General features: G+C 40.8%; 1 protein-coding gene across 3 annotated transcripts in view; it reads right to left on the bottom strand.

Annotated features, from left to right (window-relative positions):
* Positions 1–4,335: 4,335 nt before the first annotated feature.
* The window catches only part of LOC124395520 (leucine-rich repeat-containing protein 49), a 44,905-nt gene continuing 34,202 nt past the window's right edge, over positions 4,336–15,038 (bottom strand). For all 3 annotated transcript variants that reach the window (XM_046864069.1, XM_046864068.1, XM_046864070.1), the window contains 5 exons: positions 10,727–10,961; positions 8,743–8,928; positions 8,469–8,578; positions 6,538–6,691; positions 4,336–5,836 (listed from right to left, as the gene is read on the bottom strand). In XM_046864069.1, the coding sequence (XP_046720025.1) occupies positions 5,621–5,836; positions 6,538–6,691; positions 8,469–8,578; positions 8,743–8,928; positions 10,727–10,961 (901 nt within the window). In that variant the 3' untranslated portion in view covers positions 4,336–5,620. The remainder of the gene's footprint in view (positions 5,837–6,537; positions 6,692–8,468; positions 8,579–8,742; positions 8,929–10,726; positions 10,962–15,038) is intronic.

The following is a 15,038-nucleotide window of genomic DNA, read 5'->3' as shown; positions in this document are numbered from 1 at the left end:
TTCTAAGCACAGAGTAACAGAGTGTCTAAAATGTGAATGAACATGAATGAACTAGTGGAAAGAAAGAAACAATAAATAGTTACACATATGTGGGGAAGGATCACATGCACTACAGCTGAAAATACAATTTTGAGCCTGTATAGAAAAAAAACATGAATCACGTGAAAAAAAAAGTACCGCAGGTCAGAAATAATAGAAAGCACATGCATTTTATATGTGAAAATAAATATACACACAAATAAATTTGAAAAATATTATGAAATATAGGGAAGAAAATCCCAAAAAGCCCAGGCCCACATGTGTAAAAAAATTAAAACAAATGACAAGGGAATAAATAATGTGGTAAATATATAAAATTAAAAAGAATGTATTATATATATAATAATATGTTAAACAAAATCATATGTGAGAGAAAATGAATGATCATAATATGAAATGTGAAACAATTAGGTGTAAAAATTAAATCATGTGTGTGTGTGTGTGTGTGTGTGTGTGTGTGTGTGTGTGTGTGTGTGTGTTGAAACTCTCTATTCCTATTAACCACAAGTCCAAATTTCTGACCACATCATGGTGTTGATGGATTATTTAATTAATGGACAGTTTTTTAGTCATTTTTTCCAATGGACAACACATTATACACAAAAAACAAATGTGCCCCAGACATAATCATAAACCTAAATTCCCACCTTCATTGTCCTGGTGTATCATTCCAATTATCTGGTCCTGGAGAACCACCAGACCTGCACCATTCAATGCTTTCCAGCTCTAACACACCTGCTCCATCTGAACACATTAAGCAATAATAACAGCTGTGCAACTCACTGGGCAATTAAACAGCACTCCTGACCCTGCACAAGTCACATGATTTACAGAGGAGAACCTATACAACACCAGCTCTCAATCCTGGTTCTGAAGAACCACCAGGTCTGCACATTTCAGTGTTTTATTACTCAAGCACTGAGCAGGTCACTGCACAAATGAACAGCATTTAGAAACCTATAGGAAACCTATGAACATAAAAAACATAAAAAAAAAAAGATTCTGGTCTTTTTTTGAATATTTCCAATCCAAAGGGTTTTTTCTTCTTTCCGTGTGTGTGTGTGTGTGTGTGTGTGTGTGTGTGTGTGTGTGTGTGTGTGTGTGTGTGTGTGTGTGATAGAGCAAAATAAACAAGCGTATCAAGCAGATCAATGTAAGATCTAGGTCTTGCTAGAATTCATAAATGATGATGTAAAGTTTCACATGTTCGCAACAATGCAGGCTCTTAAAAGTTAACGATGTGATGCATTGATTTAAAAAAGTGTGCATAGGATACAAGTGGGCATTTGTACCTTGATGTATCGTTTTTAACATATTTGCTTTACTAAAAAATTAATTAATTTATATATAATTATCAGTAGATGCGCTATAATTTTATTACACGAAAAGTGAATAATAATTTGTGACCAGTACGTGAATTTTCCTGAGGCTTTTCCTGAGATTCATTAGAGTAACATGGCAGAGGTAGAGCTGTAACTTCCTGGAAACAAAAAGTATTGAATCGTAATTGTGTTGAATCGAATCGCACTGCATCAGAATGTGGGAATCGTATCGCATCGGCTTCATATGTATCTTTAATGTATAATTTGTTGGCTGTGCATCGAGATGCAAATCGCATCGGTGTCAGGGAGGTGCGAATCCTTAGTTACGACGGATGATGTAAACTGGTTTCGAGGTTGTTTTGTATGATTCTCTATGTGTCTTTAGCTGGAATTTACAATATTTGCTTGGAAAGAGAAAAAAACTCTTTAGTCTCTGTTGCACTTCAGATCCAGTAACCTTAAAAAAAGAGCAAAAGACTTGGACCAATCAGGACGAAGAGGTGTTTTTTTTTTTTTAAACAAACAGTTTAATAGAATTTAATAATACCAAAAAATCGAACTAAAATAGAGGAAGAGATGTTTTACTGGATACATTAATAAAAAAAAATCAATAGAAACTACTAATTTCTGACTGAATGGATTCTGATCTTGTTGCCACTGCAAAGCAAAAAGTTTCAATCACAGTCATCGTGCTTATAGATCCAGACATCACCATTAATTCTACTCTGGTGTGTTGTAGAGTAAAAAAAACATCTGGATCTAAATACTATTTAAGCCCTAAAGCATCTGATACATTTTACATACCGTCTAATAGAGTCTCTGAGATCCAGTGTGTTCTTGTGATTCACATTTAGACCTATAGGTTCAATAATAAACTTTGTTTTCATAAAGTGTGTCATCAGATTTATCAGAAATGAATCTATTACGTTATTTTATAAAGCAGCATCTTGTGTAGTGTTTTATTCCTCATATGCTACAGGATCGTTTTCTGGAATGTCTGAAAGTCAGCGCATGTTATAGCATCTATAATTAATAGTTCTCTCACCAGTTTCTCTTCTCTTCTTTTCTCTCTCTCTCTCTCTCTCTCTCTCTCTCTCTCTCTCTCTCTCTCTCTCTCTCTCTCTCTCTCTCTGTCTGTCTGTCTGTCTGTCTGTCTGTCTGTCTGTCTGTCTGTCTGTCTCTCTCTCTCTCTCTGTCTGTCTGTCCATCTCTCTCTCTCTCTCTCTCTCTCTCTTTCAAAGCTAATGAGACAAAAATGCACCCAGGAAACCACAAAGCGGAAAAAGTCCAAAAACCTCATAGTTGACCCTTGACTTTTTCCTTAAAGCACTTGATACTGGAGACTCCTTACATATATGCTTCATGGAGTAAATCTGTTTTTATATCTTTTAAGAAATGAAAAGGATGAAGCTGGGAGTCTTGATTCTAAATCACTGATTAATTTCTTCTGGCTGTTGAAACGCTTTCTTCTGTGCACTGCAGCAGCCTTTAATCCAGACACACACACACACACACACACACACACACACACACACACACACACACACACAGACACACACAGTTCTAATATGAGTTATTTTGCCTTGGGGCTTTTTCCCTGCGCTGTTATTGAGGGATTAGAGCTGGATTAGATCTATGAAGCTTTGACAGCAGTGTTTAACGTTGCGTGACATTTCTGTGCACAAGTCATCGTCATTACACAGATCAACAAACACGACTGCAAATTTAAATCCTGCCACATACAGTGGAGAGATCTTCACTAATCCTCATCCTAGAGTCCTGCTTCTGCCATAATCGGACAGATTTTATCCAGAGTATTAAATTCACAACTCCAGAGGGTGACCCTGAGCTCTGTGGAGTTTCACTGCTCTCTACGGTGGTCTTTTGTGAATGTGATATTTGGCGTTTTCTCAAATCTGCTAAAATAAATGACAGTAGGTTGACAATAGAGTTTATATTATCTCGTGTGTGTGTGTGTGTGTGTGTGTGTGTGTGTGTGTGTTACCTCAATTCCTGCCAATGAAAAAACTACACTGTAAGAAATATCCATGAGCAGATATTTTACTGAAATATAAAATATTCCAGTATTTTAGCATATACATTTATACAAAAATCCTAAGGTTCTATAGGGACAAAAGTGTGTCAATTAACCAAATATTTTTACCTGATGTTTGCCAATATAATTTTAAATATATTAAAATATATATTTTTTGTCATTTGTTTGATTAGGAGTATATATATATATATATATATATATATATATATATATATATATATATATATATATATATATATATATGTATAATAATTAGAGTCCCTGCTGATTTTGTAAATTAACCTTCTTACAAAGAACAGTCAACCTTAAATATATATTAAAAAAAAATACATAAAAAAAAACTTTCAAAGAAAGGTTATACATCAATTTGTGTTTGTTCAGGTGAAATAAGTATTTGATCCCGTACCAACCAGCAAGAATTCTGACTCCCACAGACCCAAATTATTCCTGTACCTTTAAGAAGGTTCTCCTAATATCAACCTATTATGTGTATAAAAGTCACCAGTCACAGAATCAACTTCTTCCTTTCAAACCTCTCTACCAGCATGGGAAAGAACAAAGAGCTGTTAAAGGACGTCAGGGACAAGATTGTAGACCTGCACAAGGCTGGGATGGGCTACAAAGCAGGGGATCAAATAATTTTTTCCCCACTATATATTGTATATGGACAAACCTTTTTGTAGACACCTGAATATAAGAGTTGTAACCTCTGCTCTCCTGTAAAGATGTTTCAATAGATTTTGGTGTGTGTTTGTGGAAAGATTCATTCAGGTACATGGTGTGTTAGTAAAGTCAGGTACTGATGTAGGTGAGGTGAGGAGGCCTGGGGTGCAGTCAGCATTCACATCCATCCCAAAGGATAGGGTTGAGGTCAGAGCTCTATAGCAGGAGATCTTCCACTCCAACCCATGTAAAGCACACAAGCTCCTGTAGCTCAAACTGCTAAAAAAGTTGAAGTCATGACTGTTTTAGCAGCAAAATTATGGGACCAATACAATACTAGGCAGGTGGTCATAATGTTATGTCTGGTCAGTGTATATCAGAACGTGTTCCACAGGATTTGTTGAATGTAGAAAGGAGATCATCACATGTAGACTGGAGCCATAAGACCATGTGGTGACCAATGATCTGCATAACCTTGTACATTATCCTAAGTGATTTTACTTGATTTGAATAATAATTAGGTGTATAAAGGTAATCTAGCAGATCAACATCCAAGTACACAAACAGTGTGTGTGTGTGTGTGTGTGTGTGTGTGTGTGTGTGTGTGTGTGTGTGTGTGTGATATAAGGATATGTGGAGAGCCGTTTCTGAAACAAAAAAACACTAGCAGACCAGGAGCTAACTACTGCACATTCCTCACCCTAGTAATTACACACCTAAGACTTTCCTGTGAACTTGCACAGAAAAAGGAAAACACAAGCAACATTTTTCACACTCTGCCAAGCAACCTGCAAACACGCATGTGGGCTGAGTGGCGCTTTGACAGATTCGGCCCACTCCTGGTGCGCCGTCTCCGGTGGGCGCTGTTGATTTTGGAAACACACCGTGCTTTCCTTTCATTACTCAGACGCCGAGCAGTCAAGAGTTCATCATTCTCTTTTAATATCCTGTAAAATACAGAACAAAAAAAAGAAAGAAAACAAAGCGCAAAAACAACCCTCTGTTCGAGAAGAGTTAAAGTCGTTTGGATGATATCCAGCAGCATAAAAAAAGAGAGGACGGGGCGGGGGGGGCTCAGTTCAGGTCAGGATTCTCCCAGGGGTTTCTCAGTTAGACAGAGGACCAGAAAAAAGAACCAGACTGGATGTTTCTCTTTGTGTCTGTGTTAGCAGCACCATTAGGAAGACCGACGTTAGCGAAACGCATTCGTTTATTACTATTACTACTCTTCTGAGACACTTGTGTGTGTGTGAACGAGCATAAAAACATCACAGGCATCATGTTTAATCAAATGTCATTCCGTTTTTTTCTTAGAACCGACACTAAGTGTGGCACAGTGAGTCTGTTTTTAGAAAGAGTCCGTCTGATTCATACACACCTTCAAATCTCTACCTTTCATTAAATCTCCATAGGAGACTGTGTTTGAAAACGGAGGGAAAAACATCAGGAATGTTGCCGTTTTTTTTTTTTTTTTCTGGGTGGAGTTAAACATCCTTTCATTTCTCTCCACACGCTTTCCATTTCATCGCTCTCCTCCCTCTCATTTGGCGTCGGAGAGCGTGTCGAGGCAGGTGCGCGCACACGCCGCTGCGTCCCTGGTCTTGAGCACGCAGTCCCTCACCATCTCTACGAACATGGTGGGCCAGAGCTTGTGGAAGGCTTCTCTTTTCACGCTGGTGCTGGACACGGCATGCGCGAGTCCTCTCAGGTATTGATCCACCGCCGAGCTGCGCTCCAGCACCTCACTGCTGCTCTCCTGAAGACATTTAGAGAAGATTTTAGAATTTATATACTAGACAGAGATTGATGAAAGGTAAATATAGAGTCTGAGACCTGAGTATAATACAGCTGCACTGGACATTCGATTTGTATGTGCATTTCGAACATCCTATTCCACATTTAGTCCCCATTTTCTGTTATTATAGCCTCCATTCTTCTGAGAAAACTTTCCACTAGATTTCTGGAGTGTCCTTGTGGGGATTTGTGATCATTCAACCATGAGAGTGTTAGTAAAGTCAGGTAGAATAATGAGGCCTGAGGTTTATAAGCATAAAATGTTCCCTTCATTTGAACTAGGAAATGACTTTGTGTGGAAAGCTCATGAAGAGATGCTTTACATGGGTTGGAGTGGAAGATCTCCTTCTATAAAGCTCCCCCTTCAACCCTATTAAAAACCTTTGGGATGAATGTGAACACTGACTGTATCTACTGACTGCACCTACATCAGGACTTTACTAACACCCTTGTGGCTAAATAACTCTCCAAAATTTCAACAAGCACACACCAATATCTAGTCGAACATCTTCCCAGAAGAGCGGAGGATAAAAAATGTACACAGTTCTATATATATATATATATATATATATATATATATATATATATATATATATATATATATATATATATAGTAAATTTTCATGGGAATGTGTGTGTGTGTGTGTGTGTGTGTGTGTGTACCTCTGGACTCTCAGAGCTGGAGTCTTTGCTGTGGTAGTTAAAAAGTGCTCGACTCATGCTCTCCCCCAACAGCTTCCCGTTTTCCCTCAGCTCTTCAGGGCTCAATCCAAACCTGCGAACTCGGCCCTCCAGCAAGAACTGCAGCTGCCGCTTCCTACGGGGAAAGACGGCGAAATCTTCAAAAAATAAACCGCCGCTTTGTAACAGTCGGTAAATCTTCCATCACAGGGAAGTCTGAGATCAGCTGCATTCTTCTGATCCTATTACAGTAACCTTTTAAGAAAGGGGTAGTGAAAAAAAGAGCGACTGGCTAATTATAATGTCAACTATAAATGTAGATAAACTAAATGGATAAAAGTGTAAAAGGAACCAAGCGTTTTGAGTGTGATGTGCTGGTACTGGAATATCATTCGCTTCAGGGTGATTATTTTCATATTACAGCAAATTTGCTTACAAAGTGTACCGATATATAAGTGTGTGTGTGTGTGTGTGTGTGTGTGTGTGTGTGTGTGTGGTTGTGTGTGCATGGTAAAAAATAACATGACTACCAGGTTGTAATCTAATGTATACATGGAGAAGAGTGAGAAGGAACAGGATAAATGGATGTTCTAAGATGGATGAAATGCAGCAGGACAGGAACCAGCCAGCTCCTGTTCCCTCTGCCAGCGATTCAACACACTGCCTACCTGCAGGCTACGGCACGGCTATATATAAGAGCCACGGCTGCATGTGTGAGCGTGCGTGTGTGTGTGTGTGTGTGTGTGTGTGTGTGTGTGTGTGTGAGAGAGAGAGAGTGTGTGGCTCAGGGATTTAATCATATTTAGGAAATGAAAGACTTGTGTACTTGTGTGTGTGTGTGTGTGTGTGTGTGTGTGTGTGTGTGTATGTGTGTGTGAGGTGTGAAGTGTGTTTATCTTACTGTACACAAGCTCCTGAATAAGGAGGTTCTAGAACATGAAAGTGAAATCCAGATAGTCAAATATGTGCTCACCTGGAGTCTGAGATGGTTAGATCTCAATCCCTCTCTTTCTCTCTTCCTCTCTATGGGCTACAAATGGCAGCTGCCTTGAACAAGCACTGGCCTGCCGTCAAAACCCCTTTGCCATAAACTGTATATGCTCTTATATACAGCTATAAAATCTTCACACACCTACACCCACACACACACAGTGCTTTTCCACCTTCTGAAATCCATGATCACATGACTGTGTTATATCATTGAACCACAGCATTGTCGCTGTATTAATAAATAAATCCAACCACTAACAGGTGCAATGATAAAGAGATCATCAGTGTTCCTCGCGTCACCGCTCATGATGTTATGCCTGGTGTATTGCTGAATAAGGAGCACCACTGTTATAAAAAAGAAAATATAAACTAAAGAATGCATCATTACAGAAAAGCTTTAGGGTGGGAATGGTGTCATGCTGCATCAAATGGCCATCAGTGATTTTTCCACTAAGAGGATAACCCATGAGTTTCATTCCCAGGTTTAGGAGATGTTACTCTGAGGCGATGGCTTCGATGTGACAGCGCTGTGAAGTTAATAGCTAATTTTGTTGCCGGGTGCTGTAAACAGCTTTACTGAAATAAAAGGTGGCAGATGGAGTCAGAGGTGGTTTGGCTGATGCCAAGTGGAACCATCCTGCCCTGAAGTAAATAGAGGTTAATACATTGGCACACACACACACACACACACACACACACACACACACACACACACACACACACACACTCGTCACTATGTTTTACTCTGAGCAGGGCCGTTTCTAGTCTTTTTTCCACCCTAATGCTTCACCTCCAAACCATTCAAATGGTTTTCTCGCAACCTTCCATAAAAAAGGTTAAACACATTTAATAACCATTGCAAAATTGCCTGAATTCAAGCATGTAAGCAAATACTGTATATTAAACTTCACATGAACACACACCTAGACTCCTCGAGCAGTAGGAGCAGTCGGCAGTGCGGTGTTTCCGTCGAAGCCACGTGACCCAGAGTCCCAAAAATGCGCTCGGCAGCCATGACATCGTTCATAGTTACCTGAAAACAGGGACAAAAGCAGCTATATGTTCACTAGAACCACAAAAAAAGTAAATACATTCTCACAACCCGGCCATTAGCCTGTAATGACCACCTAATTAGCTGTGAATGCTAATGTGTCAGTGTGTGTGTGTGTGTGTGTGTGTGTGTGTGTGTGTGTGTACCTCTGTGCCATTGATCCTCTGCAGGTTCAGGTGGTTGAGTCTGTATATGATAAAGGATCGCCACAGAGTCAGACTCACGACAGGGTTTCCCTCTGGATCAATGGTCACCTGTTCCAGTCTCTTTACCTGCGCCAGAGCGGCTAACTGTAGCAGCCGTGTTATATTAGTCTCCATAAAGATCAGGTGCTGAGGAGAGGAAGAAGAGGGGAGAGAAGAGAGGAGAAGAGAAGAGAAGAGAAGAGAGAAGAGAAGAGAAGAGAAGAGAAGAGATCAGGACAGGACAGGACAGGACAGGACAGGACAGGAAAGAATGGTAGCAGAAGGAAAAGTATAGGAAGAAGAGAGGAAGAAGGAAAAGTGAAACAGAGGAAAGTTCAGGACAGGAGACAAGAAAAATCAGATGAGGACAGGATAGTAGAAGAGATGAGGACAGGAGAAGAGAAGAGATGAGGACAGGAGAAGAGATGAGATGAGGACAGGAGAAGAGATGAGATGAGGACAGGAGAAGAGATAAGATGAGGACAGGAAAAATATAAGATGAGGAAAGGAGAAATGATGAGGACAGGAGAAGAGATAAGATGAGGAAAGGAGAAGAGATGAGATGAGGAAAGGAGAAGAGATGAGATTGGGAAAGGAGAAGAGATGAGATGCGGACAAGAGAAGAGATTAGATGAGGACAGGAGAAGAGATAAGATGAGGACAGGAAAAATATAAGATGAAGAAAGAAGAAGAGATGAGGACAGGAGAAGAGATAAGATGAGGAAAGTAGAGGAGATAAGATGAGGAAAGGAGAAGAGATGAGATGAGGACAGGAGAAGAGATGAGGACAGGAGAAGAGATGAGGACAGGAGAAGAGATGAGGACAGGAAAAGAGATGAGGACAGGAGAAGAGATGAGATGAGGAAAGGAGAAGAGATGAGATGAGGAAAGGAGAAGAGATGAGATGAGGAAAGGAGAAGAGATGAGATGAGGACAGGAGAAGAGATGAGGACAGGAGAAGAGATGAGATGAGGACAGGAGAAGAGATGAGATTAGGACAGGAGAAGAGAAGAGATGAGGACAGGAGAAGAGATGAGATGAGGACAGGAGAAGAGATGAGATGAGGACAGGAGAAGAGATAAGATGAGGACAGGAAAAATATAAGATGAGGAAAGGAGAAATGATGAGGACAGGAGAAGAGATAAGATGAGGAAAGGAGAAGAGATGAGATGAGGAAAGGAGAAGAGATGAGATTGGGAAAGGAGAAGAGATGAGATGCGGACAAGAGAAGAGATTAGATGAGGACAGGAGAAGAGATAAGATGAGGACAGGAAAAATATAAGATGAAGAAAGAAGAAGAGATGAGGACAGGAGAAGAGATAAGATGAGGAAAGTAGAGGAGATAAGATGAGGAAAGGAGAAGAGATGAGATGAGGACAGGAGAAGAGATGAGGACAGGAGAAGAGATGAGGACAGGAGAAGAGATGAGGACAGGAAAAGAGATGAGGACAGGAGAAGAGATGAGATGAGGAAAGGAGAAGAGATGAGATGAGGAAAGGAGAAGAGATGAGATGAGGAAAGGAGAAGAGATGAGATGAGGACAGGAGAAGAGATGAGGACAGGAGAAGAGATGAGATGAGGACAGGAGAAGAGATGAGATTAGGACAGGAGAAGAGATGAGATGAGGACAGGAGAAGAGATGAGATGAGGACAGGAGAAGAGATGAGATGAGGAAAGGAGAAGAGATGAGATGAAGAAAGGAGAAGAGATGAGGACAGGAAAAGAGATGAGATGAGGAAAGGAAAAGAGATGAGATGAGGACAGGAGTGAATGAAGAGACAAAGGAAATAAAAATAAGCGGAAGAGAACAGGAATATGACGAGTAGAGGATAAGGGAATAGAGGAGAGAAGGAGAAGCGGAGAGGAGGAGAGGAATGTTACAGTGAACATTATGGATTATAAGGATGTTGCTGATGGTGGTGGTGTAAAACTCTCTGAGGCTGACCGTGAGATTGGGGAATTTCAGGCGAATGCGTGGCAGCATGGGCACGATGCTGTCGAACTGGATATAGCGGAAGGCGATGATATTGACTGCGCTGGCTGTCTGCACTCCCCAGCCTCTCTCTAGAGTATCCAGAGCCCCCGGACCGAACAGACGCACCGTCTCACCATCCAGCTCGGCCACGTGGCTCTCAGACAGAGACAGACTCTGCACGCTGGCGCCCCCTGCCTCCTGGAGTCTGGAAACCAAAAGACACTAATGATGAGAAGATTGAATCGTTTCAGTGATTGAATCATTTAGTTAATTTACTTTACTTATACACAAACTTTAGTTCCAATCATTTTGTATACAGTATGCATATGTATACGACTCAGGGCCTTAAAAGAGTGTGGGATACAGTATTGTGTTTTGCTGATCTTTGTGTTTCGAGGATGCTTGCCCAAAACAACAGCAGTGAAAGAGACAGCTTGAAATAAATCACTGATTTGATGTCAGTAACTCATGAACACTTCAAGCATGGCTCCAAAGTCTTGCTAGGACTTGAATCCAACACATGGCTGACAGTTCAGTGAGCTGCCCCTGTTTTTATTTTGGAAGTGCAAAAATTATAAACAAGTACGCTCATGTTACTTTATCCTACATCTTGAGTAAATTCTCAAATCTGGTGAACATTTTAGTATTGTAACAGGAGACCTCAGACTGCTACATTGTTTTTCTGTAATAAATGGACATTCGGTGCAACCCAGATAAGGATGGGTTTCCTCTTGAGTCTGGTTCCGCTCAAGGTTTCTTCCTAATGCCGTCTCGGGGAGTTTTTCCTTGGCACAGTCACCACTGGCTCGTTCATCAGGGAAAACATACTCTTATAAAGAACATCTTATTCATTTTTATCACCACATTATCTGTGTAAAGCTGCGTTGATTATTGCACAGGTGTGCCTCAGGCTGGCCACAATAAAAGGCCTCTCTAAAATGTGCAGTTTTACTGTATTGGGGGTCCGGGAGGGGTTTAAAAACCAGTCAGTATCTGTTGTGACCACCATTTGCCTCAAGTGTTTTGCCCTGGATATTGAAAACCGGGATTCATCCGTGAAGAGAACTTTTCTCCTAACCTTAACCTAAGACGCCATCGAATGTGAGCATTTGCCCACTCAAGTCGGTTTGGACGACGAACTGCAGTCAGGTCAAGACCCCGATGAGGATGCAGATGAGCTTCCCTGAGACGCTTTCTGACAGTTTAAGCAGAAATTCTTTGGTTATGCAAACCGATTTTTGCAGCAGCAGTCAGACAATCTTAGAGGTAAAGATGCTGGATGTGGAGGTCCTGGGCTTTTACTTAAGAATGATTTTCAGGTACTCTTTACACCTCTGGTGGTAAAGGGAAATGTATAGCAAACTATAATCTATACACTTCCTTTAATCGTATCATAAACATGTCATAAGCTTTATTTAAAGAATTAAAAAAGGTATACACTGTAGTATGCTATTTCCTGAGGAGAATTCATTCTGTGGATTCCTACAGCAGCCCTGATGTGAAGAACGGGGAGTCCAGACGTACACACAGTAGACAGAATAGTACTGCTTACAGAGCTGAGTGCATAGATGGTGCACTGCCAATTCCTATCGGCTTGATCCATTAGCACTGATGCTAATCGGTGAGCCTCTCACAAAGCACTGCGTTTGTATACGGTGTGTCAATAGGACAGAGGAACCGAGTGTGTTAGTTAAAACCGAGACCCGATCGGTGTGTAGGAGAGCACAGACATCCGTCTGGCCTAATTTGCTTGCCTCCTGGGTGCTGCACCGGACATGGTATAGTTAATAATGAAGCCGTGAGAGTGGAGGATCATGGTAAGTCTCAGGAAGGCTCTATATCCGGGTGGTGCTCCGTGACCCGGTACCGCCGTGGCCTTGTGACACCGACTTGCCAGCGAATCTGCTACACGGACACCGGTGTTTAGCAATGAAACACCTGAATAAGTCCGATCAGCTTATTCGGGTTTCGTACACCGGGACTCAGACTGCGGCGAGACACGGCGTAACACTAGAGCCACACAGGGAATCCCGAGAACAGGAAGGAATTTGTCCGATTTATTTCAGGAAAGAGCTGAATGTGGACAGGTGTGGGAAGAACGGTGTAAAAGCTGGCCATTGTACTTGAGAATAAAAAAAAAACTATCCAGACTACTAAACCTTTAGAGAAAAAGAGGGCCAAATGTACAAAATAATAAGTCGACTAGTCCGAGATCAAAGCAAGACATGAATTCGACCACCAGACATAATTATTGTTGTGGTTTTTAAGAACAGGAATCTAAAAATGATATATAATTGGTGGGACTTGTTAAAAAAAAAAAAAAAAAAAAAAGGGAAACCTGAGAACCAAAAACAGACTTTGATTAAGTAATGATGTGATGCTACGCTGTGTTGAACTCGGCTGAACCCGAAAGCCACTTTTCGTGTTCATCATGCGCTTTATCCAAACTTTATTATCTCCATCCAAGCCAAACAAATCCAAATTAAAACCTGGCTGTTCCAGGAAGCCCTGCAAAACCAAGGGGTATATTTAGTCGAGATAAAGAAGGAGGGGCTTGTGATTTTCTAGAAGGGCGCATTAGCTTCAAAAGTCAAAGACAGCAGAGAGAGAGAGAGAGAGAGAGAGAGAGAGAGAGAGAGAGAGAGAGAGAGCATACTGTATATTCCACACTTATTTGGTAAATCTGCAAAAGTAAAATTCATACTTTCGTTTTGTTTGTTACTGTGTTTGCTTTCATACTACAAATAATTACCCACCTAGATATATTGCCAAAAGTTTGTGGACACCTGGTCATAAGTACGGTCTGTGCTTTAATTCTTATTACATTTAGTCTCAATTTACTCTTATAGTTCCCTCCACATGTCTGGGAAGATGTTCCACTAGATTTTGGAGTGTAATTGTGGACATTTGTGCTCAATCAGACACAAGGGTGTGAGTAAAGTCAGGTACTGATGTAGGTGAGGTGAGGAGGTCTGGGGTGCAGTCAGCATTCCAATTTATCCCAAAGGTGTTTAATAGGGCTATGGTCAGAGCAGAAGATCTTTCATTCCAACCTATGCAAAGTGGATCTTCATGGAGTTTTCTATGTGCACAGGGGCATCGTCGTACTGGAACATAGTTCAAGTGAAGGGAAAACTTCATGCTACATCATCGAAAGACATCCTATACAATTGTGTGCCAATACTTTTGCCCATATAGGGTCATTCTCTAAATAAAGCATATAGGGCATGACATAGCATATAGGGAAAATTTCCTCAGTTATATATATGTCCTATATATACATCTCCATATCTAATATATATCTTCAATATATATCCTAATTGTAAATGTAGTGCCAAATGGTGTAAAAATGGTGTAAAAATCCCAAAACTCACCCATGCATTGAGAAGACTTTTCGTATCGCAAAAATAATGTTTCTATTTCCAAATCTCAGAAGCACATGGCATCAATGCAGTGATGGAGCTCTGCAGTTTAGCTTCATTTTATTATCGCCAATCGCTAACTTTTGAATGGACCCAAACCAAGACCCTTCAGACAGGTTGTTATGATGTTATTTACAAGAAAAATTTTATGTAATGGAAAAAATAAAGCCCAGAGCTCTGAATTTGAAAATTCTGTGCCATATAGCATTGATCCAATGAACGGACCTGCAGACAGCAGGAACTACCAGAAAGCCGTGATCCCTTACCTCAATCATTCAATCTCAAAGCACACACACATGCACATGCAACTAGCACAATCAACGCTGCAGGGTATCACAGTGTTGCCTACAATCTCAGATAATGGACGAGCAGCGTCCTGGAGACGCGGTCCCTAAAACAAACACGCCTGTGATGGGCAGGAAAAGGAGATAGAGAAACAAAGCTATGTCCTCATGTTGCCTATAAGCAACTGAATAAGTGCCAGCTGAAATACGTCCAACAATAATAGCTATTTTTTTTACATGGGCTGAGGAAAGGGTGTGATGTATGTTCGAATGCTCTGGCAGGCACACAGTGCTGCGTTTGACGTATTTTGGAGGTCAAAGCAGAACGCAGTCAGACGGCGTTATCTCACCGAGCCATGGGATGGCCCGAGGTGTGGGAAGGTAATGGATGGGATGAAAAACACACTCCCTGTTCTGCTGACTCTCTTTCATGACATTTCATTCTCCATATCAGGACTTCTTAATGCTTATATTTCTATCAGTCACTTTTTTTATGAAGCTCCTGATCTGTATAAGACGTGGCTCAACTTTCCACACTGAAATTCTTTACGATTATTTGTCTTATATAGTGATTTA

Source organism: Silurus meridionalis, chromosome 13 (genome assembly GCF_014805685.1).
Source record: "Silurus meridionalis isolate SWU-2019-XX chromosome 13, ASM1480568v1, whole genome shotgun sequence".
Lineage (NCBI taxonomy): Eukaryota > Metazoa > Chordata > Actinopteri > Siluriformes > Siluridae > Silurus > Silurus meridionalis.
The sequence above is the reverse complement of the archived record's forward strand: the minus strand, read 5'-3'. Positions and strand labels throughout refer to the sequence as shown.